Source organism: Nicotiana tomentosiformis, chromosome 10, assembly GCF_000390325.3.
Source record: "Nicotiana tomentosiformis chromosome 10, ASM39032v3, whole genome shotgun sequence".
Taxonomy (NCBI): domain Eukaryota; kingdom Viridiplantae; phylum Streptophyta; class Magnoliopsida; order Solanales; family Solanaceae; genus Nicotiana; species Nicotiana tomentosiformis.
In genome coordinates this window covers 21,147,101-21,171,634 of record NC_090821.1, presented here as the reverse complement: position 1 = coordinate 21,171,634, position 24,534 = coordinate 21,147,101, and the positions used below count along the sequence as shown (strand labels likewise).

The 24,534-nt window shown below is 37.3% G+C and overlaps 1 protein-coding gene across 7 annotated transcripts; it reads left to right on the top strand.

Annotated features, from left to right (window-relative positions):
* Window positions 1-18,994: 18,994 nt before the first annotated feature.
* LOC104090575 (replication protein A 70 kDa DNA-binding subunit D-like) lies at window positions 18,995-21,755 on the top strand. Of its 7 annotated transcripts, XM_070187459.1 has the most exons (8): window positions 18,995-19,129; window positions 19,817-19,858; window positions 19,946-20,033; window positions 20,321-20,509; window positions 20,592-20,749; window positions 20,820-21,114; window positions 21,208-21,276; window positions 21,385-21,755. In XM_070187459.1, the coding sequence occupies exons 4-8, from the start codon at window positions 20,435-20,437 to the stop codon at window positions 21,514-21,516; spliced, it is 729 nt and encodes a 242-aa protein (XP_070043560.1). In that variant the 5' UTR covers window positions 18,995-19,129; window positions 19,817-19,858; window positions 19,946-20,033; window positions 20,321-20,434; the 3' UTR covers window positions 21,517-21,755. The 7 variants fall into 7 exon arrangements, with proteins under 7 accessions (XP_070043560.1, XP_070043559.1, XP_009593994.1 ...); XM_070187458.1 differs by lacking the exon at window positions 19,817-19,858; XM_009595699.4 differs by lacking the exon at window positions 19,817-19,858 and having other exon boundaries at window positions 19,946-20,509.
* Window positions 21,756-24,534: the final 2,779 nt, after the last annotated feature.

The following is a 24,534-nucleotide window of genomic DNA, read 5'->3' as shown; positions in this document are numbered from 1 at the left end:
GTTGGGCATACGGGTTGAGTTGAGTACGATGTTCACCCTCAGATGGACGGTAAGTCCTAGCGGACCATTCAAATTTTGGGGATATGTTGAGGGCTTGCTCTATTGATTTGAGGGGTCAGTGGGACCAGTTCCTACCTCTAGAAGAGTTTGCTTACAACACCAACTATTAGTCGAGTATCCAGATGGCTCTGTACAAGGTGTTACGTGGGAGGTGATGTCGTTCTCCGGTTGGATGGTTTGAGACAGGTAAGTCTAGATTGTTGGGCACAAAATTTGGTTCGAGATGCTTTGGAGAAGGTGAAAGTGATTCAGGAGTGGGTCGGTACAACTCAGTCCAGGCAAAAGAGTTATGCTAATAGGAAGGTTTGGGATGTGTCTTACATGGAGGGTGAGGAGGTTCTTCTTCAAGTGTCTCCTATGAAGGGCGTGATGCAATTCGGGATGAAGGGAAAGTTGAGCCCGACATTTATTGGCCCATTTGAGATTTTGGAGAGAGTTGGGGAGGTTGCTTATAGGCTTGCATTACCTCCAAACCTAGCAGGGGTACATCCAGTATTTCACGTTGCCATGCTTCAGAAGTACCATGAAGATAGGTGACATGTTTTGGACTTCAGCATAGTGCAGCTTGACGAGAATTTGACTTACGAGGATGAGCCGGCGACATGTTCGAAATTTGAGATCTAAGGATATTCCTTCGGTGAAAGTGCATTGGATATATCAGCCGATTGAGGAGGCTACTTGGGAGTCTGAGTCCGACATGAGGAGTAGATATCCATTCCTTTTGACCAATCAAGGTACATTTCTATGTCCGTCAACGATGAATATTTCTTTTAGAGGTGGAGAATGTAACGACCTGATATGTCGTTTTGAGTAATGTCCCCCTTATTTTGTTTTGAGACCTTTCATAGCTTAATTGTATGATTTATGACTTACGTGCATGGTCCGTGTGGATTTCCAAAATTTTAAATGTGAATTTTTAAAGAAAATGTGATTTTGACTTTGAAAATGGTTGAAGTTGACCGCGGTCAACATTTTTGGTAAATGATCCCGGGTCGGTATTTTGACGATTCCAGTAAGTTCGTATGATGATTTTGGACTTATACGCATATTTGGTTTGGGTCCTGGGTAACCCGAGGCCGTTTCAACGCTCTATATGGAAAGTTAGAAATTTGAGTTTGAACTTTGAAAATATTGAGTTTTGATGATCGATTTTTGATTTTATATGTTATTTTGATAATTTGAGCATGCGAGCAAGTTTGTATGATGTTATTCACTTGTGTGAATGTTCAGATTGGAACCTGAGAAGCTTGGGCCAGTTTCGGATAGGTTGCAGACTATTTTTGCATAGCTGAACGATTGTTAGGCAGGATCAGGGAAACTTCTCATTTGCGAAGTCTTAATCGCTTTTGCGAACTAGGGTGTTATTTCAATTGCAATGATTGATTCGCATTCGCTACACTGGGCAGTGCTTGGACAGCTTCGCATAGGCGAAAGCTTTGTTCACTTTTGTGAGGAATTGGACCTTCACAATTGCGAAGGTTTAGTCGCATTTGCGAGAAGTGGGAGGCTCAGGCATTGGTCGCATTTGCGATCAATGGCTCACTTTTGCGGACATCACAATTGCGAACAAGAGTTCGCAACTGCGATACATGCAGCTAGGTAAAAGATTAGGATTTCGGGACTTAGCTTACTTTACACCATTAAGTTGCTCTCATTCAATTTTCATTATTTGTTCATGTATTATTACCATCAAATATAATATTGCATAGACTAGTAATTGGGAATTTTGTAAAATTGAAATTTAGACCTCAAATTGAGGTCAGATCTCGAATAAATCAAATATTTGGACTCGTAGATGAATGGGTAATCGAGAGTTCGTCTTAATTTTAGATTTCGACCACGTGGGCCCGAGTTAACTTTTTGTTGACTTTTCCAATTATGTTAAAGATTGAACCTTATTCGTACGAGGGTAGTTTCCAAAGCTTGTTTTGACTTGTTTGAACAATGATTGACTAGATTCGGGGGGGTTTGAAGGCTTGTTCTAAAAGGAAAGTCGTGTTAGGTTGTGGATCTTGTTCCGGAAGGAGGTAAGTATTATGATTAACCTTGATTTAAAGTAAGTAGGACATGATTGGTCTATTTTGTAAGGCCCCGTAAAATTTTGCTAAGGGAATCAAGTTTTGTGGTGTCGAGGTAGGGTGATGTGTACGGATGTAGTAGTTAATCTTCGCGGTGAGCAAGCTCGCCGCGTTACGGACTTTTTGGTTTGAGCAATGCATCGAGGTATTGGTGGAAAATGTTTGCTGAAGTGTCACGCCCCAACCTCGGGGAGCGCGACTGGCGCTCAACCGAGTGAACCCGTTCGAGCAATCCTATTCCACATTTCCTACCCGACTCATTCATAATCCAAAAAGGGAATGGATCACCATTTGTAAAACAGGGGGGATCAGTTATATAAATATATAAACATTGCTAGTTCATTTTTCCTTATATACATTATGCCATAGTTGAGTTCCCAAAATACAACTCGATCCAACGACCACCCCAACATACATACATGACCCATATAAACGTCTACGGAGCCTCTAAGAGTACAAAAGAGCAACATGACAATGCCGGCAACAAGGCCCCGGCTATATCTCAAAATATGAAAAGTTATACAAAAGAAGGACTACATGACCCCTGGGAGAAATGGGGCTCACCAAGACTGCTGTGAGGAGAGAAGGAGAGCACCACCTATCTGCGATTGACACTATCTGCGATGGAACCACCTACATCCATTCAAAGATATAGCGCCCCCTGGCAAAAGGGACGTTAGTACTGTCGAATAGTACTAGTATGTAAGGCAAACACCAATCTTAGCAGAATGAACAATGAAACAAAGAGAAGGCAGTCATAATAATCAATAAGAGTCTCGGCCCGACCGGCTAAACCATCTCAAGTGAGACATATCCATATCCACAATGTAATTCAATAATCCCAATACAAATATGGTCCGAACTCAATCCGAAACACACCCAGGGCCCCTGGACCCCGTCCGAACATACCAATAAGTCCAAAATTATCATACAAACTTAGTTCTTGCTTTCTTCTTAGGCGCCATATACTGAAAATTAGTGCAATGCACGAGTTAGAGGAGGAACAATTTTACAATCAGCTCTATCGCACGATCGAGTACATCAAAGAAGGGTATTATTCCTAAATGCCCAAGTAGCATCCTAATTATAGATATGATTGACAACACACTGATAATAAGGACTCTACTAGACACGGATCTGAGACACCCTAGGATACTTTAAAACTTTAGGCTCTTATACCAAGCTTGTCACGCCCCAACCTCGAGGAGCGCGACCGGCGCTCAATCGAGATAACCCGGCCAAGCAAGCTTGTACAATGTCTTCTACCCAGACTCACCCATGAATAAAGAGAAGGTATATTTCATTAATTAGACAATGAGAAGGTTACATGAACAATCCAAATTTCATTACCGTTATAACTTCATTCAAGATTCCCCAAAAATATTACATTACACATTTATAGTTTAGAAGTTGAAACATACGATACAAATACAACAGTTCTAATTTGATTTCCCAAAACATAGGTACCACCCACGCTATGTCTACGGAGCCTCTAATAGATACAAAAGAGTAGCATGATGATGCCAGCAACAAGGCTCTGGCTATACCTCAAAACAATATACATAGAGGACAAGAGATACAAGACCCCAAAATGAAATGGAGCTCACCAAGTCAGCTTAGGAGAGGATGTGGTACTATCACTAATCAATACCGCCTGTTATGGAACCACCTCCATCCATAAAAGATGCAGCACCCCCGGCAAAGGGGACGTTAATACATATGGAATAGTACTGATATGTAAAACTAAACACCCTCTCAATAGAACGAGTAACAGTAAAAGGAGAAGGAAACATGAAATCAATAAGAGCCTCAAACAGTATCAAGGTGTCAAGTTAGGAGAAAAGTAAATTTCAAGTAAGTTTCAATATTTTTAAGTTGGGAGATCTTTAGTACCGATATACCACCGTGGTTTTAGAACGGAGTCCGATCTCAGCCTGATTGGCTAAGCCATCTCACCACGAGACATCCAATCACAACACCACCATGTATGCAGCATGGCATCTGATCTCATCCCGGTCGGCTAAGCTGTCTCACCATTTAAGATGGGTCGACATCACATCACATCCTGCTAGCAATAATCTCATCCCATTTAAGGGGAAATATCTCAACACATCAATCACATCCCATATAAAGGGAAATAATCTCGTCACATCAACACGGGAATTTACCCCCCAATCACTCCTACACCAGCATGTGTAGTTTCGGGGTTAGATTATTTTGACCTTCCCCTACTCGGTGACTAAACGATACTCCCAAAGCATTTATTATTCAAAGGATTTACAACTCAATTCATAATCTTTCACACATCTTTCCATTTTTATTGGCACTAGTGGCCACAATTGTAATATCATTCTCGGCACGTCGGTCGTATTTCATATTTCATACTCACCCCTATAACATTCAGGCGTTACCAAGGATAATCATCAATAAGAGAATTTCAAATCAAGACCTTAAGTACACATATAAGCAAACAAGAGTCTTAAGCACATTGAGTTTCCCTACCACGATTAGGCATACTAGCTTGCAATTGAAACATGGTTTTTAAATCACAACACCTTTGATATATTGATCATACTAAATTACATTCTCAGAAGGAATCATGATATAATAGGAACATTTGGAACACATTTTGGGTACATACATCTTTCAACACAACACTTATTTTACAATAATCAACTCTATTAGGATGGACGCGGAACTTGAGACTTAAGAAATTGAGCCAAACATAATCGCAACTTACGAGGACATCATGGAAATTGATTTTACAAGAGGAGTTTAGCCAACATACCTCACTTGAGCTTCCTTAAATTATTATAATATTTTGAAAATCCTAGCGACTTCAATCAATTAGAAACATGACAAATTTGAACCATAGTTAGGACAATACTCGGGGTTTCAGCTCATTTGAGCATTTTATCAAGCACTAGGTGTACATTAAGGTTTCAAGGTTTTCCTATGGTGGATTCCTTTACCCCACAATCAATCCCCACTTCATTAGGCCACCCAGAAATACTCCACAACCTTCCTACCACCTTTATTAGTACATGCATGCATAAATAACAACTCTTATTCTCAAAACCTTCTTCCTCATTGCCTATTCCCAACCCAAATTTCGAAATTGAAGCCTAGAGCTAGAATCTTACCTCTTGGATGAAGGCCTTGTGCGTTATCCTTGTGAATTCTTCCAAACTTGAGCAAAGAAGGATGAACAAATAGCTTGGGAATTCTTCTTCTCACTCTAGACCACTTTCCTCTCTCTAAAATATCAGTTTGAACCTTTTAAAATGACCCCTAAGATTGTTTTATAAAAATAAAATGGGGTCGGGATTTAAAACCAGAAAATGATCCCTCTAAACTGAGTTTTGTGGTCGCAGAGTGAAACGTAGATCAGGTCTGCGGCCCGCAAAATGGACCGCATAAATAGTCCCAAAAATTGGGCTGGTCCGGTCCAGTCTGCGGCCCGTATATCAATTGTGCAACTGATGTGCGACCCGCAAAATGATTATGCGCTCGCATCGTTAACCGCAAAACAATCTCCAAAATTGGCCCATTTCTCTGCTTCACTCTACGGCGGATCTGCGGTCGCATAATGGACCGCAAAAATGCCCTGTTCTGCAACAATTTTTCTTCAACTCCCCAATGCTCTGCTCAACCCAAAAGGTCCGTACCGCAGCTCGCTGATTGTCTAAAACCCTCAAATACATTAGCCTACCTCGGTACCATGAAACCACGGATTTAGGTAAAATTTTACGGGGCCTTACATCCTCCCCCGCTTAGGATCATTCATTCTCGAATGAGGGTCAAGATCTGCCATTAGCATCCAATGTGACCCAACTGTTACTTCAAACCAGCAGTTCCAAATTTTAACTAACTCCCTAAATTCAAGTTTCGCCAGAGTGTTACATCTCGCATTTTCGTATGTTAAAGTTTCGTCTTCAGTTAATCGATGTAGACTCGGGGATGAGATTATCTTGAGGTTATAAACATTTATGTTATTTAAGACAAGAGATAAGTAAATGACGTGAAGGTTAAAGGGTGAGTGAATCAAAGAAAGTGAGTTTCGTCGAAGTTTGTCAAGATGGGATAGAATATGGTCCGAGCTATAATATCCGGTATTTATGGACTACTGCCATACAAGACACCCCATAACCACGATAAGTAGGGTACATAAAGTGTGTTAAAAGTGAGTAGTATTTTAAGTAATTTGAGATAATTTTTAATTATGTGGGTAATTGGTTAATTATTGCGTAACGGGATATTACCTAATTAACTAAGGAATTATGGGATAAGGATTAACCTCCCCCCTCCTAACGTGGCAGCACCCCCATCACATTTAAGTGACTCTTAAGTCTTCTATAGATGTCACATTTTGAGGAATTAGGGTGGATTAGTCATCCACTAAGTAGGTCACACCCACTAAAGGCTTTCCAACAAATTAGTAAGGTGTTACATGCGATCAAGTTTGCTTCACGTTTCTGCAAATGTGAATTCATGTGTGCCTTACAAATCCAATTGAATCTCTTATGTAAAGATCGTGAGTCCTTTAGAAAGCAAAACAATTCCATACCAAATATATATAACGTTGGTTGTTGATTCTATAAAGCGTTAATTGAAAATTCAAAAAGAATCGGTTTAGGTATGTTAAGGCTATCCCTTCTTTCTTTTTGGCATGATCCATACGATACAAACGAAACGAGCAAATGCACAACTTCCATAAATGACTCTATTCATATAAGTATTATAGGTGCCTATGTTCTTGAACTCCCATGTATCTTATTATTACATCTTCTGTTCATGAGTCTCAGAAAATAATACGTAGTTGATAAAGATTATCCGAAAGGTATATTGATCTTATTAACATATTTTTGTGCATTCCATTCATTTATACATGTACATTGACCCATGACCAGATGGCGTTATATATCCGTATATATATATACATATATATATGTATATGGGAAAAGGTTACGGCGTTATATCCGCACCACCACCTGATCAGCTGGTACATGTTGATAATTTTGCCTACAGTGGCCTAGATGATATGATGGATTTTCCTCAGAGACTTGATGATGTTATGTAGACCTATACATAAGCATGACACGACAATTATATGCACGTGCATGACATTATAAATATTTCAGGATTTACAAAGTGATTTAGACTTACACGCGGAATTCTTTATTCCATGTTTCATCTATGTCTGTTATGTACTGATTTTTATGCCTTACATACTCAGTACATTATTCGTACTGACGCCCTATTTCCTGGAGCATGTGTTTCATGCCCGCATGTATAGGTAGACAAGCTGACGATCCCCCTTCTTAGGATCCTTGATCAACGAGATTTGCCGTGCTCTACTTGATCCGGAGCTGCTTTTAATTTTGGTACGATATGCTTGAATATGTATATGGGTATGACGGTGCCCAGTCCCTTCCTTGTACAGTTGTATATTCTATTAGAGGTTTGTAGACAGTATGTATAGTTGGATAGTATGTGGCCTTGCCGGCTTCCAGTTTTGGATATGTAGTTGTCTATTGCAGCCTTATCGGCTCGCCCTATGTATTCCTCACGTATATGTACATATGTCTTTTGGACAGGCTCTCCTCATGCATGATATTATCGTAATTCAGTAGATGTTATTCACATTTATATCTTAGTCGCATGATTAAGGGTGTTCGATAGGTAGAACTCGGGCACCCGTCGCGGCCCATCGGGTTGGATCGTGACAACTGTTTATATAAATCCTGGGGAGTTAAACATTCGAGGACGAATGTTCTAGGGGGAAGGATGTTACATCTCGCGTTTTTGTACATTAAAGTTTCATCTTCAGTTAATCGACGTAGACTAGGGGATCAGATTAACTTGAGGTTATAAGCATTTATGCTATTTATAACAAGCGATAAAAAAATGCCGTGAAGATTAAAGGGTAAGCGAATCAAAGAAAGTGAGTTTCGTAGAATTTTGTTAAGATGGGATAGAATACGATGCGAGCTATAATACTCGGTATTTATGGACTACTGCCATACAAGACACCCAATAACCACGATTAGTAGGGTACATAAAGTATGTTAAAAGTGACTAGTATTTTAAGTAATTTGAGATAATTCTTAATTATGTGGGTAATTGGTTAATTATTGGGTAACGAGATATTACCTAATTAACTAAGGAATTACGGGATAAGGATTAACCTCCCCCCCCCCCCAAACGTGGCATAACCCCCCATCACATTTAAGTGACTCTTAAGTCTTCCATAGATGTCACATTTTGAGGAATTAGGGTGGCTTAGTCATCCACTAAGTGAGTCACACCAACTAAAGGCTTTCCAAAAAATTAGTAAGGTCTTACATGCCATCAAGTTTGCTTCGCGTTTCTGCAAATGTGAATTCATGTGTGCCTAACAAATCCAATTGAATCTCTTATGTGAAGATCGTGAGTCCTTTAGAAAGCAAAACAATTCCATACCAAATATATATAACGTTGAATGTTGATTCTGTAAAGCATGAATTGCAAATTCAAAAAGAATCGGTTCAGGTATGTTAAGGCTATACCTTCTTTTTTTTTTGGCATGATCCATACGATACAAACGAAACGAGCAAATACACAACTTCCATAAATGACTCTATTCATATAAGTATTATAGGTGCCTATGTTCTTGAATTCTCATGTATCTTATTATTACATCTTCTGTTCATGAGTCTCAGAAAATAATACGTAGTTGATAAAGATTATCCGAAAGGTATATTGATCTTATTAACATATTTTTATGCATTCCATTCATTTATACATGTACATTGACCCATGACCAGATGGCGTTATATATATATATATATATATATATATATATATATATATATATATATATATATATATATATATATATATATATATATGGGAAAAGGTTACAGCGTTATATACGCACCACCACCTGATCAGCTGGTACATGTTGATAATTTTGCCAACAAAGGCCTAGATGATATGATGGGTTTTCCTCAGAGACTTGATGATGTTATATAGACCTATACCTAAGCATGACACGACAATTATATGCACGCGCATGACATTATAAATGTTTCAGGATTTACAAAGTGATTTAGACTTACACGCGGAATTCTTTATTCCATGTTTCATCTATGTCTATTATGTACTGATTTTTATGCCTTACATACTCAGTACATTATTCGTACTGACGCCCTATTTCTTGGAGCCCGTGTTTCATGCCCGCATGTACAGGTAGACAAGCTGACGGTCCCCCTTCTTAGGATCCTTGATCAACGAGAGTTGCCGTGCTCCACTTGATCCGTAGCTGCTTTTAATTTTGGTACGATATGCTTGAATATGTATATGGGTATGACGGGGCCCAGTCCCTTCCTTGTACAATTGTATATTCTATTAGAGGTCTATAGACAGTATATATAGTTGGATAGTATGTGGCCTTGTCGGCTTCCAATTTTGGATATGTAGTTGTCTATAGCAGCCTTGTCGGCTCGCCCTATGTATTTCGCACGTATATGTACATATATCATTTGGACAGGTTCTCCTCATGCATGATATTCTCGTAATTTAGTGGATGTTATTCACGTTTATATCTTAGTTGCATGCTTAAGGGTGTTCGACAGGTAGAACTCGGGCACCCGTCGCGACCCATCGGGTTGGGTCGTGATAAAAGTTTATATAAATCCCGGGGAGTTAAACATTCAAGGACGAATCTTCTAAGGGGGAAGGATGTTACATCTCGCGTTTTCGTATATTAAAGTTTTGTCTTCAGTTAATCGACGTAGACTCGGGGATGAGATTATCTTGAGGTTATAAGCATTTATGCTATTTAGAACAAGCGATAAGTAAATGCCGTGAAGGTTAAAGGGTAAGTTAAGCAAAGAGAGTGAGTTTCGTCAAAGTTTGTCAAGATGGGATAGAATAAGGTCCGAGCTATAATACCCGATATTTATGGACTAGTGCCATACAAGGTACCCCATAACCACGATAAGTAGGGTACATAAATTGTGTTAAAAGTGAGTAGTATTTTAAGTAATTTGAGATAATTCTTAATTATGTGGGTAATTGGTTAATTATTGCGTAATGGGATATTACCTAATTAACAAAGAAATTATGGGATAATGATTAACCTCCCCCCCTCCCCCCCAACATGGCAGCACCCCCCATCACATTTAAGTGACTCTTAAGTCTTCCATAGATGTCACATTTTGAGGAATTAGGGTGGCTTAGTCATCCACTAAGTGAGTCACACCCACTAAAGGCTTTCCAACAAATTAGTAAGGTGTTACATGCCATCAAGTTTGCTTCACGTTTCTGCAAATGTGAATTCATGTGTGCGTTACAAATCCAATTGAATCTCTTATGTAAATATCGTGAGTCCTTTAGAAAGCAAAACAATTCCATACCGAATATATATAACGTTGGTTGTTGATTTTGTAAAGCGTGAATTGCAAATTTAAAAAGAATCGGTTCAGGTATGTTAAGGCTATCCCTTCTTTCTTTTTGGCATGATCCATACGATACAAACGAAACGAGCAAATGCACAACTTCCATAAATGACTCTATTCATATAAGTATTATAGGTGCCTATGTTCTTGAATTCCCATGTATCTTATTATTACATCTTCTGTTCATGAGTCTCAGAAAATAATACGTAGTTGATAAAGATTATCCGAAAGGTATATTGATCTTATTAACATATTTTTATGCATTCCATTCATTTATACATGTACATTGACCCATGACCAGATATATGTATATGGGAAAAGGTTACGGCGTTATATACGCACCACCACCTGATCAGCTGGTACATGTTGATAATTTTGCCTGCAGTGGCCTAGATGATATGATGGGTTTCCCTCAGAGACTTGATGATGTTATGTAGACCTATACCTATGCATGACATGAAATTTATATGCACGTGCATGACATTATACATGTTTCAGGATTTACAAAGTGATTTAGACTTACACGCGGAATTCTTTATTCCATGTTTCATCTATGTCTGTTATGTACTGATTTTTATGCCTTACATACTCAGTACATTATTCGTACTGACGCCCTATTTCCTGCCCGCATGTGCAGGTAGACAAGCTGACGGTCCCCCTTCTTAGGATCCTTGATCAACGAGAGTTGCCGTGCTCCACTTGATCCAGAGCTGCTTTTAATTTTGGTACGATATGCTTGAATACGTATATGGGTATGACGGAGCCCAGTCCCTTCCTTGTACAGTTGTATATTCTATTTGAGGTCTGTAGATAGTATATATAGTTGGATAGTATGTGGCCTTGCCGGCTTCTAGTTTTGGATATGTAGTTGTCTATAGCAGCCTTGTCGGCTCGCCCAATGTATTTTGCATGTATAGGTACATATATCGTTTGGACAGGTTCTCCCCACGCATGATATTCTCGTAATTCAGTGGATGTTATTCACGTTTATATCTTAGTCGCATGCTTAAGGGTGTTCGACAGGTAGAACTCGGGCACCCATCGCGACCCATCAGATTGGGTCGTGATAAAGTTTTATATAAATCCCGGGAAGTTAAACATTCAAGGACGAATGTTCTAAGGGGGAAGGATGTTACATCTCGCATTTTCGTATGTTAAAGTTTTATCTTCAGTTAATCGACGTAGACTCGGGGATGAGATTATCTTGAAGTTATAAGCATTTATGCTATTTATAACAAGCGATAAGTAAATGCCGTGAAGGTTAAAGGGTAAGTGAATCAAAGAAAGTGAGTTTCGTCAAAGTTTGTCAATATGGGATAGAATACGGTCCGAGCTATAATACCCGGTATTTATGGACTAGTGCCATACAAGGTACCCTATAACCACGATAAGTAGGGTACATAAAGTGTGTTAAAAGTGAGTAGTATTTTAAGTAATTTGAGATAATTCTTAATTATGTGGGTAATTAGTTAATTATTGGGTAACGGGATATTACCTAATTAACTAAGGAATTATGGGATAAAGATTAAACCCCCCCCCCTCCCGAACGTGGCAGCACCCTCCATCACATTTAAGTGACTCTTAAGTCTTGCATAGATGTCACATTTTGAGGAATTAGGGTGGCTTAGTCATCCACTAAGTGGGCAACACCCATTAAATTCGTACAAATTAGTAAGGTGTTACATGTCATCAAGTTTGCTTCACGTTTCTAGAAATGTGAATTCATGTGTGCCTTAAAAATCCAATTGAATCTCTTATGTAAAGATTGTGAATCCTTTAGAAAGCAAAACAATTCCATACCAAATATATATAATGTTGGTTGTTGATTCTGCAAATTCTAAAAGAATCGGTTAAGGTATATTAAGGCTATCCCTTCTTTCTTTTTGGCATGATCCATACGATACAAATGAGTAAATGCACAACTTCCATAAATGACTCTATTCATAGAAGTATTAGAGGTGCCTATGTTTTTGAATTCCCATGTATCTTATTATTACATCTTCTGTTCCTGGGTCTTAGAAAAAAATACGCAGTTGATAAAGTTTATCCGAAAGCTATATTGATCTTATTAATATATTTTTATGCATTTCATTCATTTATATATGTACATTGACATATGACCAAATGGAGTTATATACACGTATATATATATATATATATATATATATATATATATATATATATATATATATATATATATATATATATATATATATATATATATATATATCATGTATATTACATGTATATGGAAAAAGGTTACTGCGTAATATATGCACCACCACTTGATCAGCTGGTACATGTTGATGATGATATGATGGGTTGCCCTCAGAGGCTTGATGATATTATGTACACCTATACCTATGCATGACATGATATTTATACGCACGTGCAACATTATAAATGTTTCGGGATTTACAAAATGATTTAGACTTACAGGCGGAATTCTTTATTCCATGTTTCATCTATGTCTGTTATGTACTGATTTTTAGGCCTTACATACTCAGTACATTATTCGTACTGATGCCCTATTTCTCAGGGCCTGCGTTTCATGCCCGCAGGTACAGGTAGACAAGCTGACGGTCCCCCTTCTTAGGACCTTGATCAACTAGAGTTGATGTGCTCCACTTGATCCGGACCTGCTTTTGATTTTGGTACGATATGCTTGTATATGTATATGGGTACGACGGGGCCCAGTCCCATCCTTGTACAGTTGTATATTCTATTAGAGGTCTGTAAACAGTATGTATAGTTGGATAGTATGTGGCATTGCTGGCTTCCAGTTTTAGATATGTAGTTATCTATAGTAGCCTTGTCGGCTCGCCCTACGTATTCCGCAGGTATATGTACATATATCTTTTGGACAGGTTCTCCTCATGCATGTTATTCTTGTAATTCAGTGGATATTATTCACGTTTATATCTTAGTCGCATGCTTAAGGGTGTTCGACAGGTAGAATGCGGGCACCCGTCGCGGCCCATCGAGTTGGGTCATGACGCAGAGTCTCCCATGTAATTGGGCCTATCCACCTGCCGGAGAATCCCAAAACCAGTCCTAACAGCATTACCATAACACAACGATGTAAGATAACATGGGAACAACACCGGCCACAATGCCATACACATTATATTACCAAGAAGGAGTATCCTTAAAATAAGTTGTACAGGGAAAACATAATTTGTAGAAAGTTAGCTTTTAATACTATGGACACAACTACATAGCTATTCAAACAAATAAGGATACCACTTCTTCATCTCTTCCTCGGCTTCCCAAGTTCCCAGCTTTTCAAAAAGTCTGTACCGCGGCGAGCTTTTCTACAACCCTCAAATACATTAGCCTACCTCGACCCCACGAAACCCTGCATTTTAGGTAAAATTTTACGGGGCCTTACATGAACCGTGCTGAAATCCAAAACATGAGACGGATCACCAAAATACTTCCAGAGCATGGAAACATGAAATATTGGATGAACACTCGATAGACTAAGTGGCAATGCAAGCTTGTAAGCCACCTCTCCAATCCTCTCAAGCACCTCAAAAGGGCCAATATATCGAGGACCCAACTTTACCAGAAAAAACTGCTAGAAAAACCTGGCATAGATGAACCCTGAACAGATCGAGCACAAGACCGACTCTGAGCTAGGAGGGCACTGAGAGATGATTGACCCGGACAAGCACTGTATGAACGATGGCTAGCTGATGCACCACGATGAACCGGACGAGCCTATAAGGACGATCCTTGCTGAGGCAGAAGAAACACCGCTGAAACCACCCAAACCACGAGTCCTCTTGGCCTCCCTTTCCTCACGCTCCTGACTACGGACCTGCTCTAGCCGCCTAGCAATATCAAACACCTCGTCGAACCTAGCACCTGATGCAATCTCCCGAGTTATGATAAAGCGCAGTCCATAGTTGAGGCAATCAATGAACCTCCTAATCCTCTCCCTCTCTATGGAGATCAACCAAATCGCGTGACGAGCAAACTGCCTATGCAACTCCTCCCTGCAGGTCTGTGGAACAAACTTTTCCAAGAAGAGAATAGAGAACTCCTGCTACGTAAGTGGTGCAGCACCGGCTGGCCTGCTCAACTCATAACCATCTGAAGGCTGCCCCCGACAGTTGAAAAGTAGAACATGAGACTCCACTAGTCTCCAGAATACCCGTCGTGTGAAGAATCCGCTGCCACCTATCCAAGAAGTCTTGAGCATCCTTTGACTCATCCCCACTGAATGATGGAGGCCTGAGCTCCTCGTCACTCATCGGTGGACCCACCTGGGCCTGAGCAACTACAACTGGCTGGGCTGGTAGTACCCCTGGTGTGTGAAGTCCCTGAATCACCTGCTCTGGAGTACGGGTGGCGGGAGTCTGAGAACCTCCCCCAGCCTGAACCGAAACTACCTAAGCAAGGCTAGTGCATGCAGTCAATATCAGGGCCAAAGCCTCCTGAGCCCTGGAATCCAATGGGCATAGCTAGTGCTTGAGCTGGTCCCACCTGCTCAACCACATCTGGTGTCTGCTCCTGAGCTGGAGCAACTGGTGGATCTACAAGTGCTGCTCTAGCTGTTGTACGAGCTGCACCTCGGCCTCTACCGCGGCCCCATCCTCTCGTGGCCCTAGTTTGTGGTACTGGTGACCGTTCTCCCGATCCGGTAGCACATCTCCTCACTATTTGTGAGAGAATAGAATAATAGAACTTTAGTTTCCGGAATCAACAAATCAGGACGACAAGAATACAAGAAAGAGAAGTTTTCATAATGGTTCGGTAGCCTCTCGAAGATAAGTATAGACATCTCCGTACCGATCCGAAAAACTCTACTAAACATGCTCATAATTCGTGAGACCTATGTAACCTAGGCTCTGATACCAAATTGTCACGACCTAAAACTCAACATGTCGTGATGGTGCCTATCACAGAATTAGGCAAGCCGACAATCACAAATAACTACGCATTATGAATTTAAAACATGATAAAATAAGTTTAACAGTGACAAATTCTCATAAATAACCGATAAAAATATATCGCAACTTAATAAATCCGGGTATCACTGAGTACATGAGCTACTAAAATGTCATCACAAACAAACTGCTAATACAACTGTCTAGAAAGATAGAGCAGTGCTAAATAACTGAAAAGAAGGAGAGTCGAGGTCTGCAGATGCCAAAGCAGTTACCTTAAAAGTCTCCAAGCAGGTGAAGCTCCAAATCTAGCAATCGTCGTATCCGGATACACCTGGATCTGCACACGAAGTGCAGAGTATAGTATGAGTACAACCGACCCAATGTACTGAATGTTGCACCGTATTTTTCACAAGACAAAATAAACTACAACTTATAGTACTCTACAAGGTTAATTAAAATTTAGAATCGCCACCTATTGTTTAAGGTACACAAGGATACCTATATTACACTATATATTGTACACTTCGACTATGGTCTACGAAACCGTTGAGATTCTGAGTAGGGGTTCACGTTATCTCGAGGAAAATGTGTTAGGCATCCCTCAAGATCCACAAAATGTGGTTCCTGCGAACTCGACCAAATCAGGGAGGGAAGGTTCAAAGATAATTAGCAAATGTTCATAACAATTACAAAGAATAAAAGAATGATTAACGTGTACTAGAATGAACAATAACGATATTAAACATGTAATGAATTATGTGTGGATGAAGTTTGCAAGTATTTTTGGTGTTTTTGAAATGAAATGATTAAAATATATTGACACATATGAAGGCCCCGTTTGGCCATATATTTTGCCAAAATAAACTTGGATTTTATTTGGTAAACACATGTTTGGTCATAGATTTTACCTACATTTTGGCCAAATTCAAAATCCCAAAACCAGCTCAATAGCTGGTTTTGGGCCAAAATATCACTATTATATTTTTTTTTAAATTACGTCAAATTTTTGTATTTTATAAAGGAGCCCACCATTTATTATTTTGTAACGATATTATTTCATCTTCTCGATCATCTGATAGTGTATCATGTAGTTCATTATAAAAATGATAATTTTGTATCAAATTTATTTATGTTCAGGACTATAGTTTGCGATAATATAATGAATGTTATTGATAATAGTATTGTTGGGCATTTGTGATAGTTTTTAGAACTTGTGGGTATAAGTCATGTTTCATATTTTTCCAAACCAAACTTCACCCAAAACAGATGTCCAAACACATTTCTATCTTCAAACCAAACTTCACCCAAATCAGATTTTTCAGAATAAATTTGGGAATCTATAACCAAACGCTACCGAAATATATATATAAAGTGGACAAAGGAATCGTATTCCAAAAGATAAGTTGAGTATGAAGTGAGTTCTAGATAAGAATAGCAAAGTATTTGATAAAAATATTTGTACAACAAAATGTAGTATGTGAAGAAATAAAAAGGATATTAATGAATGGTATTTTAGTGTAAATTGAGTGATATGAAAAGAATTGCATTTAAAGAATGCATGTTAACTCAAAATGTTAGAACAAAATTTTAAACTTGCAAGAATAAACTAGAGATGACTCATAATTAGAGTTTAAAAGTTTAGATTGATGACTACAACAAGGAAAACATACACTAAAGGATTGAGAAAAGGGGGAAAGAATATTTATTTGCACATGAGTAGATATTTAACAAGTAATTTGATCAAAGAGTGTTGAAGAAATTATCTTAATATATAATTAGCAAAGTGAAGGAATTATTTTGATGAGTAAAGAATGATATGTATTCATAGTAAGGCATAATGCTCGAAATAAAATATGCAATTAAATATGCACAAGAAAGTAGACAAAATATGTAAGAGAGATAGAAAGCTTTGAAGAAGGTATACGTTTTAATAAATGAAGTACAAAAGTTATGTTTTGACAAATAAAAATCCTTGGATGGGGGCTTAAATTAAAGAACAGACCCATGAGAGTCAACACGAGATTAACAACTTTGGGATAGAATATGTGAAAGAATGTTTGTCTTAGAATGGTCTTGAAAAGAATGGTGGCTGAAGCTTTTAACAAATGCATGGCTAACAAAGAATTGGTCAAGGAATATAGACAAGCACAATGATTGCACTCACATGAATCTAATGGATGTACAATTTGTAGAATATTCCGGACTTTTGAGAAAATCAAAAAAGATAATCAATTATGCACAATTATATGTAAACTAATCATACTAAATATTATTCATAGAAAAAGAATTAATTATCATAGATTTGTACCGAGTATGTATTTACTTAGAGTGAAGCAAGTAATTTATAAATTGAGTGACCTAAATGTATAACCAAACATGATAGCTCACACATAAAAGAAATATACAATTATCTTGTTAGAAAGGAATGTCATGCTTATGTAGTGAACAACTAGTTTAATTAATTAGGTTCATATCGATCCTAGTCAATTAATCAAGTTGCGAAAACGTATCTAATAATCTAATTAAAGATGTAAGCTACATATTTATTTGACATACTTGTTGAGTGTTAATTATTTATCTAGATGTATTTTGTCCTAAGCGTCGTTACACAAAACAAAATATCAAGCAAGCATAAATAAATAATTAGACATGATATCTATCTACGATTATAGTATACTTGCATTTTTTGGATACATCCTAGAATAGGAAGTGCGAAGCGTGGATTTGATGAGGGGTTCATCTTCAATCTTTCTCCAAATGCCATCTTTCGGAAGCGACTTCGTATGATAGTACCTCGCAAGACAAGAGAAGTGAAATTATTAGTAAAGTATAAAGTAAACAATAAATTAATTTATTTTTGAAATGATTTTATTTGAAAATGTTTTTGAAAGATTGTTTTTTTTAAAAATATTTTTGGAAAATGATTTATGGAAATAGTTTGAAAACGTTTGGGAAATCGTTTTTGTAACAAAGCTTTGGAAATGTTTTTGAAAAATTATTTTTGAAAAATAGTTTAGAACAATATAGGAGGCTCAGATATGTGTAATATCCGTCTAGACATGAGAATGAGAACTGTCTCAGTAGCGACTCCGGTGGCCAACAGTGTCGCCCTCCACAAGTTGTTAGTACGCGTTCTCATCTTTCTCTTTTCTGGTGTTTATCATCATCGCCTCGTTATTTCGGGCCCATTCCAGAGGGTCATTCAAGGCATCGTGGCCTCAAAAAATTATTCTCATCGGCATGGTTCCGGTAACATATCCGACATCTATATCATATATATATATATATATATATATATATATATATATATATATATATATATATATAAGTTGGGAATTGGCTAGCTGATGTGGCATCCTTGTATAGTCAGCTTTCATATTTATCTTTTTTCTTATTTTTTTGAATTTTTTCTGTTATTTCACTCCTTCACTCCATTTATTTCAAATAATTTATCAGCCCACTACTCAAAATAATAAATACTACTAAACACCCCAAAACACTTAGCCCAATAGTCGTTTTGTTAACCCTTTCACAATAAAAGTCCAGATAGACGTTTTGTTTCCTCTTACCCCACGTTCTGAGCAACTCTTCCCTCAAAGGTCAGAGCTTCATCCAACGTAAAATTCCCAGCTTTTCTTCAGTTCATGCCATGGTATAGCCGTTTGGTTTTCCCAACTATCTTCTCCTAATAATTCTCCATTCATCTCATAATTTCTAATTACAATGATATTTAATGTGTATTAATTTCTGATTATTAAATTGATGATTAATCTTGTGCCTATTGATACTCTATTTTGATGGACTATATATAAATAGTGATGAATGTTGTTCATACTGTAACTTGCTTGCTTTCTCTTGCTTTTCATTATTTTCTTAGAATGACATACTCTTTTCTTTTAGAGTTGGGTCTTCAGAGGGATGATTGGTTGATAAGGGTTAGAATTTGTAGAATGTGGGATTCTTTTAATTTCAAGAAAAATGGAGAGTTAATTGGCTTGGATATGATATTTATTGATGAAAAGGTACCTATATGATTCTTAATCTTTTGTATGTAGAATTTTTTTGTAGTTTTTAACTTCAAAATACTTACCTCTTTTCTTTTATAAGGAAAATTTAATGCATGCTACGATCAACAAGAAACTATATAACAAGTTTAAGGATAAGTTGACTGAAGGTTCTTTGTCTGTTATCAAGAATTTCAAAGTTGTTGAAAGTAGTGGTGGATATAGGCCAGTTGAAAGTGATTTTAAAATTAATTTCTTACTTAAAACTGCTGTCAAGAGTCTAGAGGAAGATATTGTTAGTATTCCTATAAATGGATTTCAGTTTATCACACCAGATATGATTGAATCAAGGGTGAACAATAACACTGTGCTATCAGGTATATTTATTATAATTGTTTGCTATTATTTTTTAAAAAAATATCTATGTAATTGTGAAATAACTACTTTATGCTCTTCATTTGTAGATGTGGTGGGTTGTTTGTGCGGAGTTGGAGACATGGAGACTGCTGGCTCGAGGTGGAAAAAAAGGGACATTTAAATTGTTACTGATTAGTGAGTCGCTTTTAATTTTATGTTCCTTTAATTTGTAAATCCTCTAGAACTTTCATTTCCTATTATGTTTCAACTCCTCTTCCTCAATCCGTCTTTCTGTTGTAGTTCTGTCAAAGCAAAAATTACTTTATGGGAAGAATTTGGTGAGAAATTCGATCCTTATTTGTACAAGAAGGATTTTGGCCCGTACATCGTGATAGTAACCGCTACAACAGTTAAAGAATTTTGTGGTAATTATTTTAGATTTAATGATTAAAGCTATATATTCTGTTACTTTGAATGGTTAGCTTCGCCACCAGCTACTCAAGCAAAATATATGTAAATCTTCTTTGAACCAAAAGTTTACAACCGTGTCTGCTGGAGTACAAACCATTGAACGCTCTAATGTTAATAGTATTCCGATGGAGGAAGAGATGTTTTTCAACAGGACGAACATCAAGGAGTTGTTGGATTGTGACTGGAGTCCTGAATTAGAGGTTCTTTCCCTATTTTGCTTCTTGAGTTTTCTGTTTCTCAAAATTGCAAGATGCTTCTAATAAATTATTTTTTAAATGGTAGGAATACATTGTTACCATGAGGGGAGAGATTACAAAAATAGACAACCATTTTGGTTGGTACTATATTTCATGCAATGCGTGCTCAAAGAAGATCGAACCTGCAAATGGTGTGTATAATTGCCATATTTGCAACAGAGAATGCAAGTTTCCTTTGGTGAAGTAAGGAACCAATCTGTAATGTGAATTTGATTCATGTTGTTATTTAAACTAACTTATTATGTAAAACAAGGTATAAGATACACCTAAAAGTCAAAGACAAAACTGGGGAGAGCAGTGTTGTCCTATTTAATGTTGTTGCAGAGAAACAACTTGATACCTCAGCTCACAAGTTATTAAACAGGCTGTCATCAGATGACAATGATGTACCTACCCAAATCCAAAGCTTTTGCAAAAAAGAATTTATTTTCAAGATAAAATTGAACAATTATAATTTGCAAGAGGGGCTTGAAAATTTTACCGTATCAAAGGTTTTCGTTCCAGTTGAGAATTTGGAAATACAATTCCAATCGAGGAAAGATAAGAAGGTACTGTATATATAAAAAATTTTAATCCATAATTATATTGGACTTATATATATATATATCTGCAAATAAGCTTTATTTCTGTTGTTTTTGCAGGGAAAAAGCTTATTGGATGATGAAAATGAACCAAAGGAGCAGAAGACAAAAAGATTAATAATAAAAAAGGTAAGCTAATTTACAATTTATTAGGTATGTGAATAAATTATCTTTTTAAGATTTAAAATTGGACATGTTTAATAGATATGTGAACTTTTCTTTTTCAAAACCAAACAGGCAGCTGATGTCTCATTCGATAACTTGGAAGATTCTGATGAAGATCAACATGTCAATGATGGTGTTATGAGTAGAAAGAGAAGAAACATAATCATAGACAACGATGAATTTAGTGATGAAGACACCAATTAATGCAAATAGTAGAGTCTTTAGTATTGCTTCTAGCATATTGTCCCATTTTAAATAATAATGTTTGGTCCTCTTTTAGTTTTTTGTTTGGTTGTTTGTAAGACTGCGAAGAACCCTGTCAAAGTTGTTGGTCATACACACCACTTTAGAATATGAAAAGTGTTGGCTTCTTCACTCAAAAAACTTGAGCTCGGTTTGTCAACTATGTCCTGAAGTTTGTTTTGATTTGATTTCTACCTCTTTGTTATGGCAAAGAACCAGAGTAGTTTCTTGCTGATATATTATTAGTTACATCAATTTAGTAGATTGATAACTTATATTTTCAATGTAATGACTGTTAAATTGGAAACTCATGGTTTTGGAGTGAATGTTGCGCTTCTCCTTCAATTTAGGTGTATTGAATTCATCAAGAAAGCATAATTAATGTACACGATGGATAAAGTCTCTTCATGAAACAATCCTTTGACAATTTATTTACTTCCTCTGTTTTCTGTCCCAAAGAAAAAAACCAGTTTAAGAGTTAAACAATCAGTAAAACTTAGTATACTGTAACTCTGTCCCCAAAGCTAATAGTCACTTAATTGAAATGCACATTTCAAACTGCGTCCATTAACCAAGTCAAAAGAGACACAACAAAACAAGGTAGATATTTATATGATTCTGAAATGAGGATTGAATTCTTCAGTAAAATTGTTGAGAACCAATTCATAGGCCGGCGACAAGCTTCTCCCCTGCTCAACCAATAAAGAGTGTCAATACTCTATCATACAAGACAACAAAAACAAGCGTACATAACAAGCGGAATGGCCATAGGCTGGAAGGAAAAGTTAGAATTAGCAGTAGAGTAATACCAATTGTAAATGCAGCGTCGACGTCGATATCAGAAAATGAAAAAGAATCAAGCTTTAAAAAAATTCTGTTTTCTGATGTAGTGGTGAAGCGGCCTAAGAATGTACTTTTTGGTAGGCAGTGGAATTTAGTGGATATGGGCTCAGATGCTTGTGGCTATGCATTTGCTCTGTCTATTTGCACCCTTTAACTTCAATTGGGCTGCTGCTGGAATTGCTTTAGCTTATACATAATTACTGGACTTTTGGGTATTACTCTTTCTTTTCATAGAAACTTGTCTCATAGAAGTTTCAAACTTCCCAAATGGTTAGAATACTTTTAAACGTATACATAAATGCATAAGAACGCAAAAGAAAATAATAATCCTTATAAATTTGAACTAGAACATATAACCTGAAGCTTCCATGGATGAGATGTATACAAGAATCACACAAATGCGGATAGAATATTTGAAGTATGAACAAGTACAACTTAGAAACAAATTATATAAAGGAGTATTACCAGATAAATCATGCAAAGAATGACATTTGTATATTCGAATATTATGTTATTGCACTTACAAAATTTAACTTTACATTATTACAAATAAATGTTATTTACCTTCCATTTATTCGACGTTGAAATTGACGGACTTCGTTTTTCATTTATACAATATTCAATATCCAACGTGAGAATTTGACTATAAAATTATAGCATATTTTAACGATCGCACGAAGCGCGGTCAAGTTCCCTAGTTTATGAATAAATTGCATTGAAGTTAAAAATGTGCAAAATACTATATTTTATCATTTTTTGACAAGGAAGCCTGTAGACTTTAATTTTTAACTATGGAGGGTCAAAATTAACTATCAACAACTGCCCCTCTTTGACCGGAGATGATGTAAGAATCATTGGGCAAAGAAATTGACAACATACTCAATTTTGACCCGACATGACAGAGTGAAGGGATGAGGAAGTTTTGAAGATTGTGACCGAAGTCTGGTATTTTAGTTACCTACATATCTCGGGTTACACGAGAATCAGGTCGCGTGTAGTTGTAGAATGCAACTAAGTGCTACTTGTGGATTGTAGCCTCATGGGATGGAACACAAATGTTCGAGGACGAAGCGGTTCATGTGATCTCGACATTTCTTCCAAAAATGCCCCAATGTCGGGCTGTGGTAACACTGGGATGTGGTCTTGGATGGACAGATAGATTGATTGAATGGATTTTGATGTGGATGCGGCTGGGCTCAGCGTTGAGTTTTCCTGCATAAGTCGGATGTAACGAGAATCAAGCCAGTTGTAGTTCGAGAAGCAATGGATGATTTGATTTTGATTTTTGATTTGAAAATTGCCCCATCGTCAAGTTGTGATGAAAATGGGTGTTATTTTGAATATGGGGGTTCCAATTGCCTACACACCCCATGTCAATGGGACATAAGAACGATACTTGGGGACATGTCGCCGATTGCTGTTGGAAAGGCCGATGTCCGTCCTCAAAATCTTTTCCAGTTTATTTGCTAGGAGATAATCCCACATTGAGTCACATCTCTGATTAGTAGAGTTGACAACGTGTGGATTATGCTTTCGTTGATTTAACACAGATGGATTGTAGTGATTTGAATGATGACTGTATGCGATACTAGAATGATACGATTTTTATTTTTGAATCAATTAGAGTCTCAAGTTGGAACTCTAATTCGAAAGGGATTCGAGTGATCAGAGCACTTTGATTTTTTGAAAGCAATCTAGGCTGTATACCGGTCCTATGCGATATCGGAGCATCTGAATGAAAAAGGAAATTCGGGTTGTATACCGGTCCGATGTGATATCGGAGCATCTGAATGAAAAATCGGCTGGTAGTTACGGTTATGAAGCGATATCGGAGCATTTAAATTTAAGATACTCGCATTGGAAGGTAGGCGCATGTAAAATTGAATTTGAAATAAAATGTCCATTGTTCAGGAGAGCGCTTGGAGAATTTTGGATTTGAAATGAAATGCTCACTATTCAGGAGGGCGCATGGAAAAGCAAGAAGCTATATTTTTTTTTATGCAAGAAATTAATGCAAAGGGTTCTGTTATTAATGGTTCAAGTAGACAATAGATGCAAAAAGATAGAATTTGAAATGATATGGCTGAGTCTGACTAAGATTGCCTACGTATCCCAATAGAATCAGACAAAAATATA

Coding starts and splice junctions, on each gene's coding strand:
- LOC104090575 (XM_070187458.1), top strand. CDS start 20,435: ATGGAGGAAGAGATGTTTTTCAACAGGACGAACATCAAGGAGTTGTTG. Junction 21,115..21,207: donor AATCGAGGAAAGATAAGAAG/GTACTGTATATA, acceptor TTGTTTTTGCAG/GGAAAAAGCTTATTGGATGA. Junction 21,277..21,384: donor AAAGATTAATAATAAAAAAG/GTAAGCTAATTT, acceptor AAAACCAAACAG/GCAGCTGATGTCTCATTCGA.